The sequence below is a fragment of the Eretmochelys imbricata genome, chromosome 4, assembly GCF_965152235.1.
Source record: "Eretmochelys imbricata isolate rEreImb1 chromosome 4, rEreImb1.hap1, whole genome shotgun sequence".
Classification (NCBI taxonomy): domain Eukaryota; kingdom Metazoa; phylum Chordata; order Testudines; family Cheloniidae; genus Eretmochelys; species Eretmochelys imbricata.
In genome coordinates, this window is record NC_135575.1 from 145723538 (window position 1) to 145749057 (window position 25520).

General features: G+C 47.1%; 1 protein-coding gene across 1 annotated transcript in view; it reads left to right on the forward strand.

The window, feature by feature from the left end:
- Nucleotides 1–25520, forward strand: part of LOC144264379 (dedicator of cytokinesis protein 2-like) — a 336931-nt gene that overhangs the window by 171566 nt on the left and 139845 nt on the right. The window contains exons 24-28 of the mRNA XM_077816134.1: nucleotides 3293–3363; nucleotides 5086–5192; nucleotides 10556–10683; nucleotides 12387–12452; nucleotides 21980–22075. Of these exons, the coding sequence (XP_077672260.1) occupies nucleotides 3293–3363; nucleotides 5086–5192; nucleotides 10556–10683; nucleotides 12387–12452; nucleotides 21980–22075 (468 nt within the window). The remainder of the gene's footprint in view (nucleotides 1–3292; nucleotides 3364–5085; nucleotides 5193–10555; nucleotides 10684–12386; nucleotides 12453–21979; nucleotides 22076–25520) is intronic.

A 25520-nucleotide genomic window follows, 5' to 3' on the forward strand; every position in this document is an offset into this window, starting at 1 on the left:
GCAGCGCATCCGGCCCCATGGACTTGTGCTCGTCCAGCTTTTCTAAATAGTCCCAAAACACTTCTTTCTTCATAGAGGGCTGGTCACCTCCTCCCCGTGCTGTGCTACCCAGTGCAGCAGTCTGGGAGCTGACCTTGTTCGTGAAGACAGAGGCAAAAAAAGCATTGAGTACATTAGCTTTTTCCACATCCTCTGTCACTAGGTTGCCTCCCTCATTCAGTAAGGGGCCCACACTTTCCTTGGCTTTCTTCTTGTTGCTAACATACCTGAAGAAACCCTTCTTGTTACTCTTAACATCTCTTGCTAGCTGCACCTCCAGGAGTGATTTGGCCTTCCTGATTTCACTCCTGCATGCCCGAGCAATATTTTTATACTCTTCCCTGGTCATTTGTCAAAGCTTCCACTTCTTGTAAGCTTCTTTTTTGTGTTTAAGATCAGCAAAGATTTCACTGTTAAGCCAAGCTGGTCGCCTGCCATATTTACTATTCTTTCTACACATCGGGATGGTTTGTCCCTGTAACCTCAATAAGGATTCTTTAAAATACAGCCAGCTCTCCTGGACTCCTTTCCCCCTCATGTTATTCTCCCAGGGGATCCTGCCCATCAGTTCCCTGAGGGAGTCAGTCTGCTTTTCTGAAGTCCAGGGTCCGTATTCTGCTGCTCTCCTTTCTTCCCTGTGTCAGGATCCTGAACTCAACCATCTCATGGTCACTGCTGCCCAGGTTCCCATCCACTTTTGCTTCCCCTACTAATTCTTCCCAGTTTGTGAGCAGCAGGTCAAGAAGAGCTCTGCCCCTAGTTGGTTCCTCCAGCACTTGCACCAGGAAATTGTCCCCTACACTTTCCAAAAACTTCCTGGATTGTCCGTGCACTGCTGTATTGCTCTCCCAGCAGATATCAGGGTGATTGAAGTCTCCCATGAGAACCAGGGCCTGCGATCTAGTAACTTCCATGAGTTGCCGGAAGAAAGCCTCATCTACCTCATCCCCCTGATCCAGTGGTCTGTAGCAGACTCCCACCACGACATCACCCTTGTTGCTCACATTTCTATACTTAATCCAGAGACACTCAGGTTTTTCTGCAGTTTCATACCGGAGCTCTGAGCAGTCATACTGCTCTCTTACATACAGTGCAACTCCCCCACCTTTTCTGCCCTGCCTGTCCTTCCTGAACAGTTTATATCCATCCATGACAGTACTCCAGTCATGTGAGTTATCCCACCAACTCTCTGTTATTCCAATTCCTAATTCCTTGACTGTGCCAGGACTTCCAGTTCTCCCTGCTTGTTTCCCAGGCTTCTTGCATTTCTGTATAGGCACTTGAGATAACTCGCTGTTTGTCCTGCTTTCTTTGTATGAGGCAGGAGCCCTCCCCTTTCACGTTCTCCTGCTCATGCTTCCGGTGTCCCACGTCCCCACTTACCTCAGGGCTTTGGTCTCCTTCCCCCGGGGAACCTAGTTTAAAGCCCTCCTCACTAGGTTAGCCAGCCTGCTTGCGAAGATGCTCTTCCCTCTCTTTGTTAGGTGGAGCCTGTCTCTGCCTAGCACTCCTCCTTCTTGGAACACCATCCCATGGTCAAAGAATCCAAAGCCTTCTCTCCGACACCACCTGCATAGCCATTCGTTGACTTCCACGATTCGACGGTCTCTACCCAGGCCTTTTCCTTCTACGGGGAGGATGGACGAGAACATCACTTGTTCCTCAAACTCCTTTATCCTTCTTCCCAGAGCCACGTAGTCTGCAGTGATCCGCTCAAGGTCATTCTTAGCAGTATCATGGGTGCCCATGTGGAGAAGCAGGAAGGGGTAGCGATCCGAGGGCTTGATGAGTCTCAGCAGTCTCTCCGTCACATCATGAATCCTAGCTCCTGGCAAGCAGCAGATTTCTCTGATAACAGTAGTCCCTTCTGGGACTGGAATCTAGGAATCTATAAAAGAGCAGCAGGAATCGCAGAGACAGTTCCAGGAACAGATGTTCCAGAGACACAACCCAGGTTACTTGTGGATATCAACCTTTCTCTGTCCAGGAGGGAACCCTCAGGCCCACCAGGTCACCTTTGATGGGAGGGTGGCGGCTGCTGCTGCTCACGGAGTAAAAGATTGCGTATTTGGCCCTGAATGAGGACACTGGCACCAGCTATGAGGCTGTCAAAGCTGCCATCCTGGACCAGTTGGAGATCTCCGAGACATGGGACCAGTAGTTTTAGGAGAGCGCTTTTCCTTGTGATAACAGTTGACCTACTGATCAATGGTTGTGGTAAGAATCTTGGACAGTGCGAGAGCTGGTGGATTTACTAATAGACTTGGGAGGCTGCAGATGTGTGTGCAGCAGCAATGGCTGTGTGTGCTGGCAGAAGCTGTGCAGAACATCGAAGACTATATGGAGGTTGAACCACCAGAGGAAACACCAGAGCCATGGCTGCAGCTCAGACCTGAAGGACACTCGTGGGATGGGCTAGAGAACCATTGGGGAAAAAAATCTGAAGTGACTCGTAGGCTGCAAAATGGATCTGAATATGATGCTAGTGGAGGATCCACCTGCACCTCTAACCAAGGTTGTACTTTTAACGGAACAGAGGAAGAGACAGAAATTCTGTCTCACAATGGAAAGTGACTTTCTGGTTGCTGTGTAGGTTTGCTGAGGGACATCTGAAAAGGACATTCACCCAGACTCTAGAGAGAAGTCCCAGCCCCTCCTTTATGGAATATGAGAAAACTTTGTTCCATTTGGGAATATGGTGATAGCAAGTCATATTATTGTGGGAGCCCCAGAGCCTGGGGTCTCTCTGTGGGATGGACTGTGCTTCTACAAATATAAGGGAGAATCCAATTTTCTTCATGAAATTTCTTCCTCTGTTTTAAAGTAAAGACCTGAAACAGTTATTCCTGTCTACAATGATATGTTTGAATTATCATGGTCAGTTTTTTCTGATTCTGATTAGTGTTGATCTAGTAAGAGTAAATGGTCTCAGCAAAATTTCTCCATTTGGGGAAGGAGAGCTCATGGAGCTACTGTTTATGGTAGTAATGTTGTGGGTTTGTTTACATGAAGTATACTGAATCAGAGAGAAACTTCTTTGTGCCTCCGCCTTAGTCTTATGTTTGGAGGCAGGATGAAATTCAAGGGGCCTTTAAATAGGGTCTAAATAGTGCAGAGGCTTGCTGCTGGATCTTTGCACAATATGAATTCCACTCAGAGCAGTAAGATTTCTAGTAAATGTGTCCTTCTAAAGTCTGTTAATAAAACATAGCCCAGTAGTTAGTTAGCTCTTCTTGCTGATTTCTGCTTCCAGGGAGCTGCTCTGAAGTACCTGCCTTCGATCCTGGAAGATGTGTTTGGGATCTTCGACTCCTCTGTGCTGGGGTAAGTGACACTTTTCTCCTTCTTTCAGCCAATGCACCAAGCTCAGTCACTCTCTCTCCACGGAGTGGCATGTGTATTTGTAAAGGGTGTCCTGTATGTCTGTTTCCTCCCCCTGCCACCCAGGCTCACCTTCCAATAGTCCTGCAGTGATGCCCTCATCCTGCATTTGTGACATCACATTCCACTGATGTGTATTTAAAGGTGATGTCAGTAAATTAACACTGCAGGATCAATGAGCGTGGGCACAGGGCCAAACGTGGAGGACAAAGGACTGGTGGAATTGAAACAACATAAATAATTCTGAACTGGAGCAAAGGAAATAAGGTGACTGTGAAGACAGGTGATTCTCCCAGGAAAGGGCCTCCCAGTGAGTGGCTATTGCACTGTTTGCTGGGTGGGGAATGGAAATGCTGCATCCAGATGGGGAATGCAATAGGCAGAAGTTGTGGTAGGAGAGTGGGGGCTATTTCAAAAAGGTGGTTGCTGAATCCAAGTGAGATTGGTTGATTAAAAAAGAGAGACTGTGAAAATTTTAAGTGTGCTCAAATGGTACATAAACCTGTTTTCTCAGTCCCTGCTCTGCGAACTTTCCCTGGGGTTTATCTGTCTTGCATATAATCATCAGTTAAAAAGCTCCACGGGCCAGATGCTGCCATTAGGAATACCTATGCAGCCCAGGCATCTTCAGTGGTCTTGTGCAGCTGCCACTGACTGGAACTTGACATACAGCCCTTTGGCTGATACCCAAGGAGGAACAGCTCCCTCTCTTCTTGTCTGTTTTGGCTCTGCAGGATTAATAGCAGTAAAAAGCAGCAGAAACTGATTTCCATCACTGAAGTCAGCAGATCAGACTCTGAATACTTACCAGGAACAGAGTTGTTGAACAAGCTTCTGCCATTTTTACATATTTCATTTTTCAGAGTTTAACTGCGATTTAAAGCTAAATAGTTAAAATTTCCAGAAAGTCAGGAAGTACTTCTTTTCCTAGTAACGTTCTCTTCCACAGGTGATGTTCTACAGTAACATTCTCTTCAGCGGGTGGCATTTTTTGGTACAACATTTAATAAGAACCAAAAACATAATTTTAAGCTCCACATTTAACAAGAAAAGCCACAAGAGAGAACATCTTTCTGTAATTTCTTGGCTCTGTCAGTTTTCTGTTATAATGGTCTAGCTTATTTTAAGGCACAAAGAAAGTACTGCCATTGCCGGCCTTAAAACCTGCCCTCCGTAAGAGATGGGAGGAGAGACCCGTTTAGAAATGTACAAGCACGCGGACGTTGGAGGGGGGCTTTCATACGGGAAGCCGCCTTGCAACCTTATCTCTAGCAGGTGTGACCAAAATGCACGTCTACCACCCTCCCAAAGCCTACATACCCCATTGCTTCCCTGATCCAACCTGCCTGTCAGCTGTCAGGCTCAGATTTATACACTCTTAGCAGCCCTACCCACTAATTTGCCGAATCCCACCTGTGAGAAGAGATGCAGTCAATAAATGACCTGTCATCCATTTTGAATTCTTCCTCAAAACAGAGACAGCTGCTGGTGCAGTGAGTGGCCAGAGCAGGAAAGTGGCTGAGTGAGTTGGGCTGGAGAATACACCCAGCAGGAAGAAAGAAACCCTTGTAGCTTGAAGATCCCTGGGATTTTCCCTATCCCATCCCTGTTCTGGAGATTTTACATATTATCACCTAACCGAGTCCCCTTGTATCTGGGCTTTAGGTGCTTGCTGCGGGATTTCATTGGGAACCTGCCCCCTCTGCACCTGCTGAAGCAGAAGCTGCAGTCCCTGACTGACATAGTCAACAGCAAGATCTTCCAGTCTTATGGTAAGTGGGGGACATCAAGGGGAGCCCCCTATCATGGATCCACAGGGCCTGATCTAAGCCCAGCATGTAAACAGTCCCTTGGCAGTGACCCTGTTAGTGTGCCAGGCTTCGAGAACCCACACAATTCACAGGGCAGGCCCATGGTCTCCAAGACTGGGCCTTTGGGCACCTGCAATCCCTCTCTCTCCATGGCTCCCGGCAGCAAACCCAGCCAAACCAGACTCCTGTGGGAAGCTTGTCCCGTGCCCCTTCAGGGCGCAATGCTCTGAGTCTTTCTAGTTGTCGCCAGGCAGCCTTTCCAAAACAAGGTAACAACTTATTAGGCACCTGGCCTATGGAATCTGAAAGTCCTTAGGTCAGAACACAGAAAGGACGGTTTCTGTGTTTCCATAGCCAAACTGCTATGGACCCTATTTCATCCCATCTCCCTCTCTTTGTCCTTAGCTCTGAGTGAAAGTAGCTGAGGCCCTCCAAAGGGCAGTCATTATTCCAGCCACCTTGACACCTTCTCCCCTTTGTTCTTAGCTTAGTTCACATGATACGCCTTCTGGGTATCCTGCTGCCAGATGTCAATTGTTCAGTTGTTGTGGGTGGTCTCATTGTCTCTCTGGATCTCCTGTTCAGCTAGGTCAGTTTCAACCAGTTTTTTAACAATCCAGTCATTCCACCCAGACAGTTAGGTGCCATCATGTCTCCTGCACTGTTCCAGGTGCAGTGTGAACGGTTTTTAACCCCCGGTACCAATGGTGGGGGAGGTCTAGGTTGGATATTAGGAAACACTATTTTGCTAGGAGACTGGTGAAGCACTGGAATGGTTACCTAGGAAGGTGGTGGAATCTCCATCCTTTGAGGTTTTTAAGGTCAGGCTTGACAAAGCCCTGGCTGGGATGATTTAATTGGGGATTGGTCCTGCTTTGAGCAGGGGGTTGGACTAGATGACCTCCTGAGGTCCCTTCCAACCCTGATATTCTGTGATTCTATGATTCTATGAACCTTTTCACAAGGCCATCTGTTTGCGGGTGGTATACAGAAGTCCGTAGGGCTTGTACATGGAGCAGTGAACAGAGATCTTTCATCAACTTGGACATGAAAGGTGTCCCTTGATCAGTCAATATCTCCTTGGGTAGCCCAACCCGGGCAAAGATCTGTACTAGCTCCTTAGCTATTGTCTTGGAAGCTGTGTTGCGCAGGGAACAGCTTCTGGGTACCGGGTTGCATAGTCCAGTACAACAAGCACATGTTGGTGTCCCTGAGCTGTCTTCTCTAAGGACCCTACCAGATCCATGGCTATCCGTTCAAAAGGAACCTCTATTATTGGAAGAGGTATCAAAGGATCCCGCAAATGCGGGCGAGGGCTATGTAACTGACACTCCGGACAAGAGGTGCAGTATCGCTGGACCCTCTCTAGTAAGGAGTTCAGGTTTTGTCAAAGCCCTGGCTGGGCTCAAACTAGAGAGGGTTCAGTTCAGGTTTTGTCAAAGCCCTGGCTGGGATGATTTAGTTGGGGTTGATCCTGCTTTGAGCAGGTGGTTGGACTAGATGACCTCCTGAGGTCTCTTCCAACCCTAATCTTCTATGATTCTAAGGTACAGAGGGAAACCGAGGCACGCATAGGATTCATAAAAATATTACAGAAAATTCCCACTTTGTCACACACTCCAGTACAGACTCTGCACTGAACCCTCTCTAGTAAGGAGCCAGGCATGAGAGCACATGCACGTGTGCCAGGGTTCTGGACATGCTAGCATGCTGAGGTGGGCAGTGCCTGTACATGCAGGCACTTCTGCACTTTGGGTGACAAACTCACAGGTGCTCGTTCTTACCACTTGCAAGTGTAAATTCCATAATCTGGGGCTGACTTCTGTGGAATTCTGTCTCCCACTCCACCCCCACTAGCAGACTGTTTATTATTGTGGTGGAACATGGCTGCTGTTGGAGGTCATGGTTGTGGAAGAAGAGGAAAATTCTGGGAGCTGGAGCCAGTCCCATGGAGGGCTTTGAACAGTTGGCAGGAGACCTGGAGGTGGATTCTGTCCAGTAGGGAGCCAGCACAGAGAACTTTCTTCAGCACACACCTATGTCCTTGCATGCCTGTTCACCACAACGGCTTGAGATAACTGCCCAATGACCACAGGATCCGTTAAGGTACAAAGATGCCAGGCCAGTTTTATTGTCGACAAAGCATGGTAATAGAACGTGGCAGACTCTATGAGGATACTAAAACAATGAATACAGCTCAGTGAATGGTGGCATCCAATGAAGTGGGTTCTAGCCCACGAAAGCTTATGCCCAAATAAATCTGTTAGTCTTTAAGATGCCACCAGACTCCTTATTATTTTTGTGGATACAGACTAACACGGCTACCCCCTGATACTTGAGTGAATGGTGGGACTTTCCATTCCCCGCTTGGCTGGCCAAAGACACTCCCTCTGAGATATCTTTTTATACACCGATACAAACAAGTTACATACTGCCCCTGACCTATCAGGGTGCCAACCTCTGATGTATTAGGATGCCACTCATGGCCTTGTACTTTTTGGTTCGATCAAAACATCTCTTTCCATCATGCTGTCATCCTGACCTTATCTTTAGGATGGGTCAGTGTGTTCCTATTATCTTTGGGGAATGTGCTGGTATCGGAGTGTTCTTGTCCCATCCTTCTGGAATGTGTTTGCATGTATATTTCTTATACCTAGCGCTACTTAGGAATGTGTGTTTCAGCAATATCAGCCCTGTTCTTGCCAGATTCTGTGAGCAGGGCCTGCCTCTTGCTCACAAGTTAACTTTGCTTTATGGCAGCAAAGTTTTGACCACTACTTTAGTTCAGGCCTCCAGCCTCATACCAGGCCTCTGATACAAGGGCTTATGTCTCAGGCTTTCTTCCTACTGTAGTTTCAGTCCTCTGGACTACCTGCAGAAGTCCAACAAACCATACAGGACCTTTCACTTGTAGGCCCTTCTCTGAAGTCCCTTGGAATCTACACTCCAGTGACGAAAAGAAAGCATTTTTGTTAACTACAGCCCTTTCAGCCAAGAAAAAAGGGAAGGAGCTGTAGAAGGCAACCTCCACTTCCCTCCTCTTCAACATCAGTGAGCTCATCCCATCAAGACACACCTTCCAAGTGGGCATTTTGATGGGGTTGTTGAGGACAATATACCAGTCTCCTCACTTCCATCGGGTCCTCCTTTTTTGTTTACCAGTTGTCTGTCCTGCTTGCTAAGTGCCTGGATCCATAGAACATCAGACCAGTGGGTCTTAAGCACAGTAGGACAGGGGTATGCCATCCAATGTACTTCTCCCCCCTTCTCCCCGTCCCTCTTCAGGGACCACTCTCACAAGATGACCCTTCAGCGGGAGATCCAGTTTCTTCTTTAGAAAGGGGCCACAGAGGAAGTACCATTGGACCTTGGGGGGAAAAGGCTTCTATTCCTGTTATTTCCCGATCCCCAAGATAAAAGGAGGTCTCAGGCCCATATGAGATCTAACAGAACTGAACAAATTCCTGAAGAAAATAAAATTTTGCATGGTTACCCTAGCCTCAATTATCCCTTCCCTGGAACAAGGAGACTGGTATGCTGCCCTCGACTTGAGTGACGTTTACTTCCATGTTGCAATATGACCCAACCATCAGAAGTTTCTCAGATTTGTGGTGAATGGCTGACAGTTCTCAGGGCTTCCATTCAGCCTGGCAGCTGCTCCTTGGGTATTCACAAAGTGCACAGTGCTGGTAGCAGCTCATCTTTTAAAAAAAATATAGGCATCCATGTCTTCCCATACCTAGATGACTGGCGGACCAGAGTCGGGTCAGAATCTGCCCAGCGTATCCACTGCTCTGTCTATATTCAAAGCTCTAGGGCTCTTAGTGACCCAAGAAAAATCAATACTGAAAATCTGTACAGACAACAGAATTCATTGGAGCAATCCTTGACTCAAAAAGGCCAGAGCTTTTCTACCACAAAACAGGTTGAAAACCATTCAACACCTAGTACTTAATGAAAGCTTACCAGCTCACAACTGCACGTGAGTGCCTCAGGCTGCTGGGTCACATGGCCGCATGTACTTGTGTAGTGTAACATGCCAGACTGCAGCTCAGGAAGTTGCAAACATGGTTAGCATCAGTATATGGCCTGAATTGTCACTGCTAGGACAAGGTGTACAAAATTCTCTGTTACTCACATACTCTAGGGGCACCCACCTTTAGCCAGTCCCTAGAGCTCAGGCGATAACCTTATGCTATAGGGCACGCACGTTTACCCTTCCCTGGGCTCAAGGAGTAATCTTACTCTCTGCGGGTCTGCGGGGTCTTTTACCAGTGGAAGAGCCATACAAAGTAATGTCCTACTTAACCTCTATTTATTAACAACCACCAAAACAGAAGGCACACGCTAAGCATACAATGCTCAACACTCCCAAGAAGACATATGAACTTTTCTTGATGGCCAGTCAGGATCAGGTCATCTGGGGAACTCCAGTTTCTGCACGGTGTCATTGGCAGAGTGTTGAGGTCTGGCAGCTCTGCTCTCGGGGCTGTGTCCTGGAGTTGGTTCCTTAGAAATTCCTTTTGGACCCCAGTTTACACAGTGAAACTTGAGTCTTGCCTAGCTGTACCTTAACCAATCATTGTACTAAGTTATTACTAAACAATTTTCTAACCAATCCTAACATATTGTAAAACAATTCTTCACCCAATCATACCCCACCACCTTAATTGATTTACACCAAGCAAGATTAGTTATGCAAGAGACAGAAACAATCTCAGAGCCAGACAGAGACCATACAGACAAACAGTAGAGAAATGGGGGCCATAAGGACAAAACAATAAAGAAATGAAGGTTTCACAGCCACGACTGTTGATAAGTGTCTGAAGCAGCTCAGGCTATTTAGTTTATCCAAGACAGAAGTAGCACAAGAGGTGACTTGGTCAGGGCCTGCAAGTACTTAGATGAGCAAAGATTTCTGATCTAGCAGACAAAGGCGGAACAAGGTCCAGTACCTGGAAGCTGAAACCAGACAAATTCAGAATAGAAATAAGAGGCACGTTTTTAACACTCGGGGAATTAACCCTGGAACAGCTTCCCTAGGGAGGTGGTGAATTCTCCATGTTTACAGTGCAATTAAACGCTCACAGCTGGCCCATGTCAGCTGGCTCGGGCTTGTGGGGCTTGTGCTGTGGGGCCATTTAATTGCAATGGAGACCTTTGGGCTCAGGCTCTGGGACCCACAAGGGGGAAGGGTCGTAGAGCCTGGGCTCCAACCCGAGCCTGAACGTCTGCCCCTCTCTGGCCCACTCCCTCCCCAGGACGGTGAGATGTCTGTGTTTGCCCCCTTCCCATCCCACAAATATCTCTGTCTATCTGCGCAGAGTGTCGAGAGATGCTGCTGCATACTACAATCCCCATCCTCCGGGAGCTGATTGAGAAGGGAGAGGAGGAGGAGGCTTGCATTGAGCTGCTCAGCAATATCCTGGAGGTGCTGTACAAAGCCCAGAAGGTAAAACCCCCATTACCCTAAGTGCTAGCTGTCAGCCCTGTCCAGCCGTGGTGTTGGCCTCACATGGTCAGATGGGCTTGAGCTAGACTGAGCACAAAGCTCCCTTGTGGGGACAAATATTGGGGCTCAGGCTGACATTCCCCCTCCTTCTACAGACCTAGGGGGAAAGAGACACACGGGGCATAGCAGGGGTTGTCTGGGACTAGCCAACTGTCCCAGGCACTTTCCCATTAAACAAGATGGAGCTGCCAAAGCCTTCAGAGATGAAACCACAGCAATTATACCTGAGTCAAACCATCATGATTTGATGGGCCAAGCCACGGCCCCCACTACAGTGATGGGTGCCTAATACCATAGTCCCCTGCAAGCCCTAGAGAAGCCCTATAATTCCTGACCATACCTGCAAACCCTCCCCATGGGGTCTCCCCACCCCATGGGAAAATAGAAGGTCCAAAGCATCATGGAGCCCTGGTGGGAAACCCCTTTAAAACTTTGTCAATTTATCTCCCTCCCAGTGGACTGACCTTTCTCCCCATGTACTAGACCTAGGGGAAGTTGCCCAGCCCATGTGAGTTACAGGACAGAGCAAATGGAATTATTACATTTTTTAAAATTTGTTTGTAGAGTCTCAAAGCTCCAGCTGAGGTCACCCATTGGCTGGCTGCTGTATAGATACATAACAGGAGACAGTCTGTGACATGGAGAGCTGACAATCTAAATAGGCAAGACAGACAAAGGTGGAGAGGAACAAAGGGCTATTAGCACTAGGCCCAGAGAAATGAAGTGGCTTGCCCAAGGTGTCACATGGAGGCTGTGGCAGAGTCAGGAATAGAGCTCAGAGTGTCCTCTGAGAAGGAATGAGCTCCAGACTAGCTCCCCTGTGAGGGTCAATTGGAGCTGCTGTCTTTAAGGTCCACGCTCAGAGAGAGAGCTGCCTCTTGCACTCGGCACTGCAATATCTGAGCCCTGCCTACATCAGCACCACCGCTGTTTGCTACTCGGGCAGCGTAATGTTCACCAGCTGCCACGCACAAGCACCAGGAGTGCTCCTCATCCATCAGACTTGCTTCTGATCAGTTTACCTTTGAAAATTAGCCAAAAGCTGCTCTGATTAGACCACACCCTCTGAACCCTCCAGTTCCTGCCCATTCAATTGCAACTTTATGAGGCTCCCATAATACATCACTTCAAGGTACATGGTACAGTCCTTTGCTCAAGGAGCTCCTTTATAAGGTGAAGTGAGGGGACAAGGCCTGGACACTCTGAGCCCCAACTTTCCTCTAATACAACTATTCCCCTGGCAGATGCAGAGATGAGCAGAGTGGAGCTGGTTGAGACATCCACCTTCTGAAGGATGCCAGCATTGGCTACTCAGTGGGGATTGGCAGAAGAGGCCTGAGTATAATGTCCCTTTTAACAGAGCAGCCCCTGTCAGCTCAGCCATGCCAAAATCCTGTGGGAGGGTCTTACCCATCTCCTTCCAGTATGAAGCAGAGAGCTGTACCAACACTCCTAGGAGTAGGACAGATTTCCTCTCTGAAAGGCAGCAGGTGCCATGCCACATTTTGGAAATGCATCCCAGAGAGGGAAAGGTATACAAGGGAAGCACAGCCCTGCCCGAAGGTTGTACGGTGAAATGAGCCAATGATAATGACTCTTAGCTTGATTGTAAGGATGAATTTGTTTGATATTGTTGGTTCCAGAGAGCAGAAGAACGGCTGACACGTCTGAGTGGAGAAGAGAGACAGCACAGGAAGGACTCTGAGCTGGTGAGCACTCCTCTGGGAAGTTTTGAAATACAGTAGGAGAGAGGAAGAGTAGGGGCAGCCTGAGCACCTGGGAGAAGCCCACCTGCTTCTCACTTCAGCTCCCAGCCTTACATTTGCTGTCACCTTGAGTTTGAGAGGTGGTGGAGATGGGGCTCCTGCCAAGCAATGGGGTAGGGAGACCGGGACTGTAATAGTGGGTCTGGGGGTTGGATGTCTGGTGCATCAGCAGAACTGTATGACTGAGAAGTTCAGATGTGTACTATGATTGGCTTTGTTCAGGGCAATCAGACCTTCATTTTCTAAACTTATCGGATTTCTTGGAATCCTGTGGGAAGAATAATACATCTTTAATTTGCTTATGGATCAGTGTCCTAACAGATAAAGCACAAGACGGGGTATTAGTTGTTAATAAATATTAATCAGAAGTTAGGAACCATGGAAAATGGTCAAGTGCAGACTTTTAATACCTCACCTTAGGGACACCTTGTGGTTACAAGTTCATCAGATCTTCAGCTTGAAACAAGAACACGCATGACATCTTCAGTTTCCTTTTTATACACTTCAGGGCTCCTTGAACTGGAGTTTCCAGAAGCAAGTAGTTAGTATAGAAAGGGTCTCTCTCCTCGGGGCATATCTTCGAAAGATTGGCTTCAGAGGGGGAGGATTTGCATTCCCCTCACCTCAAGGTATTTCCTAAGGAAATTCACTTCATACCTATTGTTCCAGAAAGACCTTTGAACTTCCAGAAATTGCATTAATCTTGTCATTCTACTAAAGAAGTTCCATACAATCTCACAGTACTGTGTAAACATCTGCATTTGTAATACAATGAACTGCAAAGGTGTTAACCCTAATTCAATAATGTTACAATTTACTGAATTACAGTTTAATCTTAATTCCACAAGGTTTGTTAAGTATATTATGGATATTGTCAGTGTCTCATCATATGGTGAAGATAACATTCTTCCCATTTCACGCGTATCGCTAGCAGATGTTAAACAGAAGCTACTCAAGTTAGACATCTTTAAAATCAGCAGGTCCAGTTAACGTGCATCCAAGAGATTTAAAAGAGTTGTCTGAGGAGCTTGCAGGACTATTAATGTTGATTTTCAATAAGTCTTGGAACACTGGGGAATTTCCAGAAGACTGGAAGAAAGCTAATGTGCCAATTTTTAAAAAGGGTAAATGGCATGAAGGCCTAGTACGCCCCATCACAGCTGTTCAACATATTTATAAATATGATCTGGAAAAAAGGGTGAACAGCTAGTTGGCAAAATTTGCAGACAATACAAAATTATTCAAGATAGTTAAGTCCAAAGTTGCCTGCAAAGTATTACAAAGGGATCTCACTAAACTAGATGACTTGGCAACACAATGGCAGAGGAAATTCAATGCTGATAAGTGCAAAGTAATGCACATTGAAAAAAGTTTCAGAGTAACAGCCGTGTTAGTCTGTATTCGCAAAAAGAAAAGGAGTACTTGTGGCACCTTAGAGACTAACCAATTTATTTGAGCATGAGCTTTCGTGAGCTACAGCTCACTTCATCGGATGCATATTGTGGAAAGTGTAGAAGAAGAAGATCTTCTACACTTTCCACAGTATGCATCCAATGAAGTGAGCTGTAGCTCACGAAAGCTTATGCTCAAATAAATTGGTTAGTCTCTAAGGTGCCACTTTTTTATTGAAAAAAGTAATTCCCAACTATGCATAAAAAAGATAAGGTCTAAATTAGCTGTTACCACTCAAGAAAGAGATCTAGGAGTCATTGTGGATAGTTCTCTGAAAACATCCACTCAATGTGCAGCGGCAGTCAAAAAAGTGAACAGAATGCTGGGAATAATTAAGAAAGGGATAGATAATAGGACAGAAAATATCATGTTGCCTCTATATAAATCCATGGTACGCCCATATCTTGAATACTGTGTGTGGATGTGCGGACCCCATCTCAAAAAAGATATATTGGAATTGGAAAAGGTTCAGAAAAGGGCAACAAAAATGATTGGGGTCTGGAATGGCTTCCATATGAGGAGAGATTAATCAGACTGGGACTTTTCAGCTCGGAAAAGAGACGGCTAAGGGGAGATATGATTGAGATCTATTAAAATCATGACTCGTGTAGAGAAAGTGAATAAAGAAGTGTTGTTTACTCCTTCTCATAACACAAGCACTAGGGGTCACTAAATGAAATTAATAAGCAGCAGGAAGTATTTCTTCACACAACGCGCAGTCAACCTGTGGAGCACCTTGCCAGAGGATGTTGTGAAGGCCAAGACTATAACAGGGTTCAAAAAAGAACTAGATAAGTTCATGGAGCACAGGTCCATCAATGGCTATTAGCCGGGATGGGCAGGGATGGGGTCCCTGGCCTCTGTTTGCCAGACGCTGGGCATGGGCGACGGGATGGATCCCTTGGTGAGTCCCTGCTCTGTTCACTCCCTCGGGGGCTCCGGCACTGGCCGTGGTCGGCAGACAGGACTCCAGGGGTGGATGGACTCTCAGTCTGACCCAGCCTGGCCGTTCTAATGAATCACCACGACTGGTTCTCTCAAAACATTGGCTCAACGTGCAGGGCAGCTTTTTTTTCTTTCTTTTTTTTTTTTTAAACTAATGGTTAGGAGCCATTAGGAACCAATAAAGATAAGAGAGGTAATGCACAGTGCCACTCTATGAATCCGTGGCACACCCACAGCTTGAATACTGCCTGCAGCTCTAGTGGCCCCATCTCAAAAAAAAGATACTGGGCTAGATGGACGATTGGTCTGATGCGGCATGGTTGTTCTTACAACTCCTCGTAGACATATAGCTAATCTCTGATGCTAAGGGTGTGGAGTTTTCACCTCCCCTCTGCTGGGGGTGTGTCTGCAAGCCAGGACATAGCCACAGCAAGAGGGATTCCCAATATTATCAGCCCTAGACAGTGAAATAATATCATTCTCCCACCAACACATCCACGGGTATCTTATGGAGAGCCCCACCTTCCAAGCATCTTTTAAACCTTCCCAGTCTAGTTAGGCATGAGCCAAAGGTACAAGTGGTTTCATATCTCTCCCCTGCAAGCATATCTGATTCTTTAATCAGATCTTTCCTACCAAGTATAATCTGGGCACTGTGTGCTTCCACTCTTGGAACATTCTGCCATTTACACTGGCCTCTTTAATAAACTCTGTCCACCTCCAGGAGGGCATGTGATGGGTTACCCCCCACTCCAGGGTGCCACCTGGTGTACTGGGGTACAACTGAGCCTGCCTGTTCCACCAGCCTGGGCTCTCTTACACTGTCCTGCTGAGTCAGGCCCTCAAGCCTCCTCCGGCACACACACAGGTAGGGACACACCCAGCTGCAGAAAGACACAGACACTGAAATCAGCTCTGCATGGGAAGACTCAGCTAGGGAATTGCCCAGCACTCAAATGCACACCCCCTCTGGAGTGTAAACCCAAAATTGTATTGGCTTGCACTGCACAGAAAACTGTACAATTTAAACTCATGAAATTCACTCCCTCCATCAGTGTGGAGGAAGATATGCACAGCTTTTTGCACCCCCCAGTTATAGATTTCACAAACGGGGTTTAGAGAAAACAAAAACAAGTTCATTAACTACAAAAGATAGATTTTAAGTGATAAGGGATAGCAAATAGATCAAAGCAGATCACTGAGCAAATAAAAGCAAACATGCAAACTAAGCTTAATACACTAAAGAAACTGGTTAAAAGTGGTAGTTTCTCACCCTAAATGACAGGTTTCAGAGTAACAGCCGTGTTAGTCTGTATTCGCAAAAAGAAAAGGAGTACTTGTGGCACCTTAGAGACTAACCAATTTATTTGAGCATAAGCTTTCGTGAGCTACAGCTCACTCGCAAAAAGAAAAGGAGTATTTGTGGCACCTTAGAGAGTAACCAGTTTATTACCAACAGGAGAGTGGGTTTGTGTGTGTGGAAAAAAGGGGTGGGGGAGGAGAAAACCTGGATTTGTGCTGGAAATGGCCCACCTTGATTATCATACACATTGAAAGGAGAGTGATCACTTTAGATAAGCTATTACCAACAGGAGAGTGGGGTGGGGGGAAAACCTTTTGTAGTGGTAAACACCCATTTTTTCATGGTTTGTGTGTATAAAAGCATCTTCTGTATTTTCCACAGTATGCATCTGATGAAGTGAGCTGTAGCTCACGAAACCTTATGCTCAAATAAATTGGTTAGTCTCTAAGGTGCCACAAGTACTCCTTTTCTTTTCACCTTAAATGTTGCTTTATGGCAGATTACAGAGGTTCTTGAAGACAAGCTGCTTTTGCTTGCAGCTTAAAACTCTAGGTATTTCTTTCACAGACCAGACACCTTTTCCAGCCCAGGTTCAGTCCTTCCCCACCACCTTTGTCTTTGTTTCTTAGATCATCTGTTTCCAGCAGTCATCCTGGACAGGGATTCAGTGAGGAATGACCCCTGATTAACTCACTTCCCTGCCTTAAATAGGATTTACATATGGTGGGAATCCTTTGTTTCCCAGCTTTATCCCTCACCCTTATCAGAGGAAAAATACTAGGGGTCCAAGATGGAGTCCAGTACCAGGTGACAGGATCACATGACCCTGCAGTGTCAAAGCAGCCAGGAGTCAAATATTGTTTGCAGCATCCCAGGAAGCTTCTTAGGAAGGTGGTAGATTAGCATCTTCAAAGTCCTATTGTTCTCCCTAATGGCCCATTCAGGCTTATTGCATTCTGTCTGGTGGGCATTCCCCAGGTGTAAACGCACTTGTAATTGCAAAAAGAAAAGGAGGACTTGTGGCACCTTAGAGACTAACAAATTTATTTGAGCATAAGCTTTCGTGAGCTACAGCTCACTTCACTGGATGCTACTCTGAAACCTGCACTTGTAATTGTTACATAGTCAGTATTCCTAACTTCAGATACAGAAATGAAACAGGTTTCAGAGTAACAGCCGTGTTAGTCTGTATTCGCAAAAAGAAATGGAGTACTTGTGGCACCTTAGAGACTAACCAATTTATTTGAGCATGAGCTTTCGTGAGCTATAGCTCACTTCATCAGATGCATACTGTGGAAACTGCAGCAGACTTTATATATACACAGAGAATATGAAACAATACCTCCTCCCACCCCACTGTCCTGCTGGTAATAGCTTATCTAAAGTAATCGTCAGGTTAGGCCATTTCCAGCACAAATCCAGGTTTTCTCACCCTCCACCCCCCCACACAAATTCACTCTCCTGCTGGTGATAGCCCATCCAAAGTGACAACTCTTTACACAATGTGCATGATAATGAAGTTAGGCCATTTCCTGCACAAATCCAGGTTCTCTCACTCCCTCACCCCCCTCCAAAAACCCACCCCCATACACACACAGACTCACTCTCCTGCTGGTAATAGCTCGTCCAAACTGACCACTCTCCAAGTTTAAATCCAAGTTAAACCAGAACATCTGGGGGGGGGGGGTAGGAAAAAACAAGAGGAAATAGGCTACCTTGCATAATGACTTAGCCACTCCCAGTCTCTATTTAAGCCTAAATTAATAGTATCCAATTTGCAAATGAATTCCAATTCAGCAGTTTCTCGCTGGAGTCTGGATTTGAAGTTTTTTTGTTTTAAGATAGCGACCTTCATGTCTGTGATTGCGTGACCAGAGAGATTGAAGTGTTCTCTGACTGGTTTATGAATGTTATAATTCTTGACATCTGATTTGTGTCCATTTATTCTTTTACGTAGAGACTGTCCAGTTTGACCAATGTAAATGGCAGAGGGGCATTGCTGGCACATGATGGCATAAATCACATTGGTGGATGTGCAGGTGAACGAGCCTCTGATAGTGTGGCTGATGTTATTAGGCCCTGTGATGGTGTCCCCTGAATAGATATGTGGGCACAATTGGCAACGGGCTTTGTTGCAAGGATAAGTTCCTGGGTTAGTGGTTCTGTTGTGTGGTATGTGGTTGTTGGTGAGTATTTGCTTCAGGTTGCGGGGCTGTCTGTAGGCAAGGACTGGCCTGTCTCCCAAGATTTGTGAGAGTGTTGGGTCATCCTTTAGGATAGGTTGTAGATCCTTAATAATGCGTTGGAGGGGTTTTAGTTGGGGGCTGAAGGTGACGGCTAGTGGCGTTCTGTTATTTTCTTTGTTAGGCCTGTCCTGTAGTAGGTAACTTCTGGGAACTCTTCTGGCTCTATCAATCTGTTTCTTTACTTCCGCAGGTGGGTACTGTAGTTGTAAGAAAGCTTGACAGAGATCTTATAGGTGTTTGTCTCTGTCTGAGGGGTTGGAGCAAATGCGGTTGTATCGCAGAGCTTGGCTGTAGACGATGGATCGTGTGGTGTGGTCAGGGTGAAAGCTGGAGGCATGCAGGTAGGAATAGCGGTCAGTAGGTTTCCGGTATAGGGTGGTGTTTATGTGACCATTGTTTATTAGCACTGTAGTGTCCAGGAAGTGGATCTCTTGTGTGGACTGGACCAGGCTGAGGTTGATGGTGGGATGGAAATTGTTGAAATCATGGTGGAATTCCTCAAGGGCTTCTTTTCCATGGGTCCAGATGATGAAGATGTCATCAATATAGCGCAAGTAGAGTAGGGGCTTTAGGGGACGAGAGCTGAGGAAGCGTTGTTCTAAATCAGCCATAAAGATGTTGGCATACTGTGGGGCCATGCGGGTACCCATAGCAGTGCCGCTGATCTGAAGGTATACATTGTCCCCAAATGTGAAATAGTTATGGGTAAGGACAAAGTCACAAAGTTCAGCCACCAGGTTAGCCGTGACATTATCGGGGATAGTGTTCCTGACGGCTTGTAGTCCATCTTTGTGTGGAATGTTGGTGTAGAGGGCTTCTACATCCATAGTGGCCAGGATGGTGTTATCAGGAAGATCACCGATGGATTGAAGTTTCCTCAGGAAGTCAGTGGTGTCTCGAAGGTAGCTGGGAGTGCTGGTAGCGTAGGGCCTGAGGAGGGAGTCTACATAGCCAGACAATCCTGCTGTCAGGGTGCCAATGCCTGAAATGATGGGGCGCCCAGGAGTTCCAGGTTTATGGATCTTGGGTAGTAGATAGAATATCCCAGGTCGGGGTTCCAGGGGTGTGTCTGTGCGGATTTGATCTTGTGCTTTTTCAGGAAGTTTCTTGAGCATATGCTGTAGTTGCTTTTGGTAACTCTCAGTGGGATCATAGGGTAATGGCTTGTAGAAACTCGTGTTGGAGAGCTGCCGAGCAGCCTCTTGTTCATATTCCGACCTATTCATGATGACAACAGCACCTCCTTTGTCAGCCTTTTAATGGGATAATCACATTCAGTAAATCAGAACCTTTCCAATGATACATCACATGACCCATCTTGCCTAAAGCACATCTTAGTTATGCCATATTCATATCATAGGAATATCTCTATGGAGAATATGGGATGTAGTGTCACAGTGCAGAACAGACAATTACCTGTGATCACCGCAGGCATCCCTGCCTGGATTCCACATACAAAGCACACTGCTTCCTCAGGTGTTGAGTTGATTTACACAAATAACGCCTTCTCAGGCCATCACTCTGGGCCGGGAACCTTGAGGCAACCATTTCCGGGGTGGTAGGGGCTCAGACCCAACCCCTCACTTGGGACAAAGCGGGAGCCCCCCCTTTACGCTGGGTGTTTCCCATTCCTCAGACCTGCGCTTCACAAATGGCCTCACTTGCACAAATAGATCAGCTGCATGGGCTGCATCTTTTAGTCGCTGGGGATTTATCCCACACTGCAGCTCTTACTTCAGACAGCCCCAGGCATCAAAGAACTTCTCTTGGCTAAATAGGTATAGCAAATTTTCATAGTCCTCTGCCTCTTTATATCTCATCCATTTCCTTAAATGATCACACATTTTATAAATTTATTTCCCATGACTTATTTTATCATGTTTTTTGATGTTTCTAAATTTTAGGCAATATTACTCTGGGATTATTTGAAACCTTCTTGATACAGTATCTCTGAATAAATCATAATTCATAGATATTTATCAGATAGACTGGGAGGCAACATTGTCATTTTCTGTGTGTCAAGAATTTGGAGTACTTCACATGCATCCGATGAAGTATCCGATGATGCATCTTCATGCATCCGATGAAGTGAGCTGTAGCTCACGAAAGCTTATGCTCAAATAAATTGGTTAGTCTCTAAGGTGCCACAAGTACTCCTTTTCTTTTTGCAAATACAGACTAACACAGCTGTTACTCTGAAACCTGTCACATGTCATAGAATCACAGAATCTTCGGGTTGGAAGAGACCTCAGGAGGTCATCTAGTCCAACCCCCAGCTCAAAGCAGGACCAACCCCAACTCAATCATCCCAGCCAGGGCTTTGTCAAGCCAGGCCTTAAAAACCTTTAAGGAAGGAGATTCCACCACCTCCCTAGGGAACACATTCTAGTACTTCACCACCCTCCTAGTGAAATAGTGTTTCCTCATATCCAACCTAGACCTCCCCCACTGCAACTGGAGACCATTACTCCTCGTTCTGTCATCTGCCCCCACTGAGAACAGCCTCCTGCTCCACTGAGAACAGCAATACTCCAGATGTGGCCTCACCAGTGCCAAATGGAGAGAAATAATCACTTCCCTTGATACGCTGGCAATGCTCCTACTAATGCAGCCCAAAATGCCATTGGCCTTCTTGGCAACAAGGACACACTGTTGACTCCTATCCAGCTTCTCGTCCACTGTCACCCCCAGGTCCTTTTCCGCAGAACTGCTGCTTAGCCAGTTGGTCCCCAGCCTGTGGCAGTGTATGGGATTCTTCCATCCTAACTGGGGTTATTTAAAGTGAGGGGGGATTTCATAGCAGCCTTCAACTACCTGAAGGGGGGTTCGAAAGAGGATGGAGCTCGGCTGTTCTCAGTGGTGGCAGATGTGAAGCAGCGAGGGCACGGCAGGCTCAGGGGAGGGGGCGGGAAGGGGTGGAGTGGGGGCAGGGCCTGTGGCAGAGCCAGGGGCTGAGCAGTGAGCGCTCCCCGGCACACTGGAAAGTTGGTGCCTGTAGATCCAGCCCCGGAGTCGGTGCCTAGACAAGGAGCCACCTATTAACTTCTGAAGAGCCCATGTGGCTCTGGAGCCACAGGTTGGCCACCCCTGGGCTAGATGGACCATTGGTCTGACCCAGTCTGGCCACTCTTTTATGTTCTTATGTGGGTGCACGAGGTCAGCCAGTAGCTTAGGAGCGAGCAGTCATCTGTTTCTAAGGTGTGGAGAGAGAATTCCGTGCTTTAGTCCCAGCTCTCAAATGCGGGCTGAGTTGCCCTTTGAGCAGCCCCTCCCAGCTGTGAGTGGGGCCACCTGCATGATTCCTCTTGTGCTGTCTGTCCGGCTGCTGCCATTGCTGGGGGAGGTCCCTTTTACAGTGCCAAAGCTGCGTTTGACACAGCCCCTGGGGCACTCTGAGTACTCACCATGCAAAGGAGTATAACTGCCAGGTGACCTCCCTTTCTGTCTCCTGCATGGTGATCCCAGGAGTGAGACCAGGGCAGGGCTGCCCGGACTCTGGACATGACGTGTGTCTTGCCTTTCAGAGGAAGGTGAAGGGGCATGTGCAGATGATTCTGGAGCAGCTGCTGCGCACTGTCAATCGCAGGGTGATTGTCCTCGACCAGGAGCACGACCTAAGAGTGAGTACCACTGCTTGCTCTGTGCGGTTCTGGGGGGCTGCAGGCATCTTGGAGTGAGCCTGGCCCCTGAACGGGCCCTGGTGAGTGCAAAAGAGTGTGCTGGGGTGGTAAGAGGTGGGGTGGTAAGAGCTTCTCATGAGAGTCCCCTGCTATTGGTGCTATTCATCCTGCAGCAGCTTGGTCAGGATGAGGCTCTCGGTGTTACACAGAACCCCTGGAAAATCCATCAGCCCAAGACCGAACAAGGCACATGGGGAATTCATGGTAGGAGCAGATACTGTGGCAGGGTGGAGTCCTGGGTCGACCCTCATGGGGTGCTGGCAGACGGCTGGGCCTCATCTCGTAGTGGGAGGTTCCTTCTGTGGAGGTGGGGCCGTAGGGACATCCCGAGGTTGAAGAATGTGAGTTCTGAGGACAGGTGAAGGGAGCTGGGCTCCTTCCAGGAACAAGGTTTACTTGCTGGGCCTGAATCACCATTGGAGTTCTGCTTCAGAGTGGTAGCCGTGTTAGTCTGTAAAAACAACGAGGAGTCCTTGTGGCACCTTAGAGACTAACCAATTTATTTGGGCATAAGCTTTTGTGGGCTAAAACCCATTTCATCAGATGCATGGAGTGGAAAATACAGTAGACAAGTATAAATACACAGCACATGAAAAGATGGGAGTTGCCTTACCAAGAGAGGGGTCAGTGCTAACAAGCCAATTCAGTTAAGGTGGAAGTGGCCTATTCAAAAGGGGTGAATACCAAGGGAGGGAAAATCACTTTTGTAGTGCTAATGAAGCCAATGCAATCAAGGTGGCCAATTTCAAACAGTTGACAAGAAGATGTGGGTATCAGGAGAGGGAAATTAGTTTTTGTAGTGACCCATCCACTCCCAGTCTGTATTCAGACCTAATTTGATGGTGTCCAGTTTGGAAATTAATTCCAGTTCTGCAGTTTCTCGTTGGAGTCTGTTTTTGAAGTTTTGTTGTTGAAGAATTGCCACTTTTACGTCTGTTGTTGAGTGTCCAGGGAGATTGAAGTGTTCTCCTGCTGGTTTTTGAATGTTACAATTCTTGATGTCTGATTTGTGTCCATTTATTTTTTTGCATAGAGACTGTCCGGTTTGGAGTTCTGCATGCCAAGAATGCAGAGCGGATTAAATCTCAGGGTTCAGGGCATCAGCTGGTCATAGAGTCTCTGTCCACACAGCCAGTGGGTGCAAGCCTCCCAGCGTTGGGCAACAGACTTGGGCTCCTGGGGCTCATGCTCTAGAAATAGCTGAGTAGGGAGTGCTTTGCAGAATCCTGGGTATGTCTATCCAGTGGCTCAGGCTCTGAGGCCCACCCCCGCTTCCTAGGCTTCAGAGTCCAGGCTCCAGCCTGAGCCGCAGCCTCAGATGGTTATCGGCTCAGCTATTTCAGAGCACTGCTGGGAGCCCCGCTAGCCCGCGTCCGTTGACCTGGGCTGAATGAGAGCCTTGCTTTCATGGGCTGCATAGACGTACCCTGGAGCACAGTGCTGCTCAAATGATGCTTCAGAGTTAGGGCCCGGCTGGACTATTTGGTGCAATGGCCTAATCAAGTAGGTGAGGAGCTACGAGGCAAGATGGCCCCATGGCTCACTTGGTTAGCCAGTGCCTTGATGTGGGGAGCAGATCTGATGTGCCAGCAGGTGGGGGAGGGGTTCAAAATGAAGAAAGAACTTGATAAATGTATACCTTCAGATCAGCGGCACTGCTATGGGTACCCGCATGGCCCCACAGTATGCCAACATTTTTATGGCTGACTTAGAACAACGCTTCCTCAGCTCTCGTCCCCTAACGCCCCTACTCTACTTGCGCTACATTGATGACATCTGCATCATCTGGACCCATGGAAAAGAAGCCCTTGAGGAATTCCACCATGATTTCAACAATTTCCATCCCACCATCAACCTCAGCCTGGTCCAGTCCACACAAGAGATCCACTTCCTGGACACTACAGTGCTAATAAACAATGGTCACATAAACACCACCCTATACCGGAAACCTACTGACCGCTATTCCTACCTGCATGCCTCCAGCTTTCACCCTGACCACACCACACGATCCATCGTCTACAGCCAAGCTCTGCGATACAACCGCATTTGCTCCAACCCCTCAGACAGAGACAAACACCTACCAGATCTCTATCAAGCATTCTTACAACTACAATACCCACCTGCGGAAGTGAAGAAACAGATTGATAGAGCCAGAAGAGTTCCCAGACGTCACCTACTACAGGATAGGCCTAACAAAGAAAATAACAGAACGCCACTAGCCGTCACCTTCAGCCCCCAACTAAAACCCCTCCAACGCATTATTAAGGATCTACAACCTATCCTGAAGGATGACCCAACACTCTCTCAAATCTTGGGAGACAGGCCAGTCCTTGCCTACAGACAGCCCCCCAACCTGAAGCAAATACTCACCAACAACCACGTACCACACAACAGAACCACTAACCCAGGAACCTATCCTTGCAACAAAGCCCGTTGCCAACTGTGCCCACATATCTATTCAGGGGACACCATCAAAGGGCCTAATAACATCAGCCACACTATCAGAGGCTCGTTCACATGCACATCCACCAATGTGATCTATGCCATCATGTGCCAGCAATGCCCCTCTGCCATGTACATTGGTCAAACTGAACAATCTCTACGTAAAAGAATAAATGGACACAAATCAGATGTCAAGAATTATAACATTCATAAACCAGTCGGAGAACACTTCAATCTCTCTGGTCACGCAATCACAGACATGAAGGTCGCTATCTTAAAACAAAAAAAACTTCAAATCCAGACTCCAGCGAGAAACTGCTGAATTGGAATTCATTTGCAAATTGGATACTATTAATTTAGGCTTAAATAGAGACTGGGAGTGGCTAAGTCATTATGCAAGGTAGCCTATTTCCCCTTGTTTTTTTCTACCCCCCCCCCCCCCCCGACATTCTGGTTAAACTTGGATTTATGCTGGAAATGGCCCACCTTGATTATCATGCACATTGTAAGGAGAGTGGTCAGTTTGGATGAGCTATTGCCAGCAGGAGAGTGAGTTTGTGTGGGGGGGGGGTGAGAAAACCTGGATTTGTGCTGGAAATGGCCCACCTTGATTATAATGCACATTGTAGGGAGAGTGGTCACTTTGGATGAGCTATTACCAGCAGGAGAGTGAGTTTGTGTGTGTATGGGGGTGGGGGTGGGGTGAGAAAACCTGGATTTGTGCTGGAAATGGCCCACCTTGATTATCATGCACATTGTAGGGAGATTTCAGAGTAACAGCCGTGTTAGTCTGTCTTTGCAAAAAGAAAAGGAGTACTCCTTTTCTTTTTGGAATACAGACTAACACGGCTGTTACTCTGAAACTTGATAAATTGGCTAGAGATAAATCAGTCCCACTGGGCAGGGGCCAGGGCAGGGGTTAGAAACCAGGGGCTGAATGCGA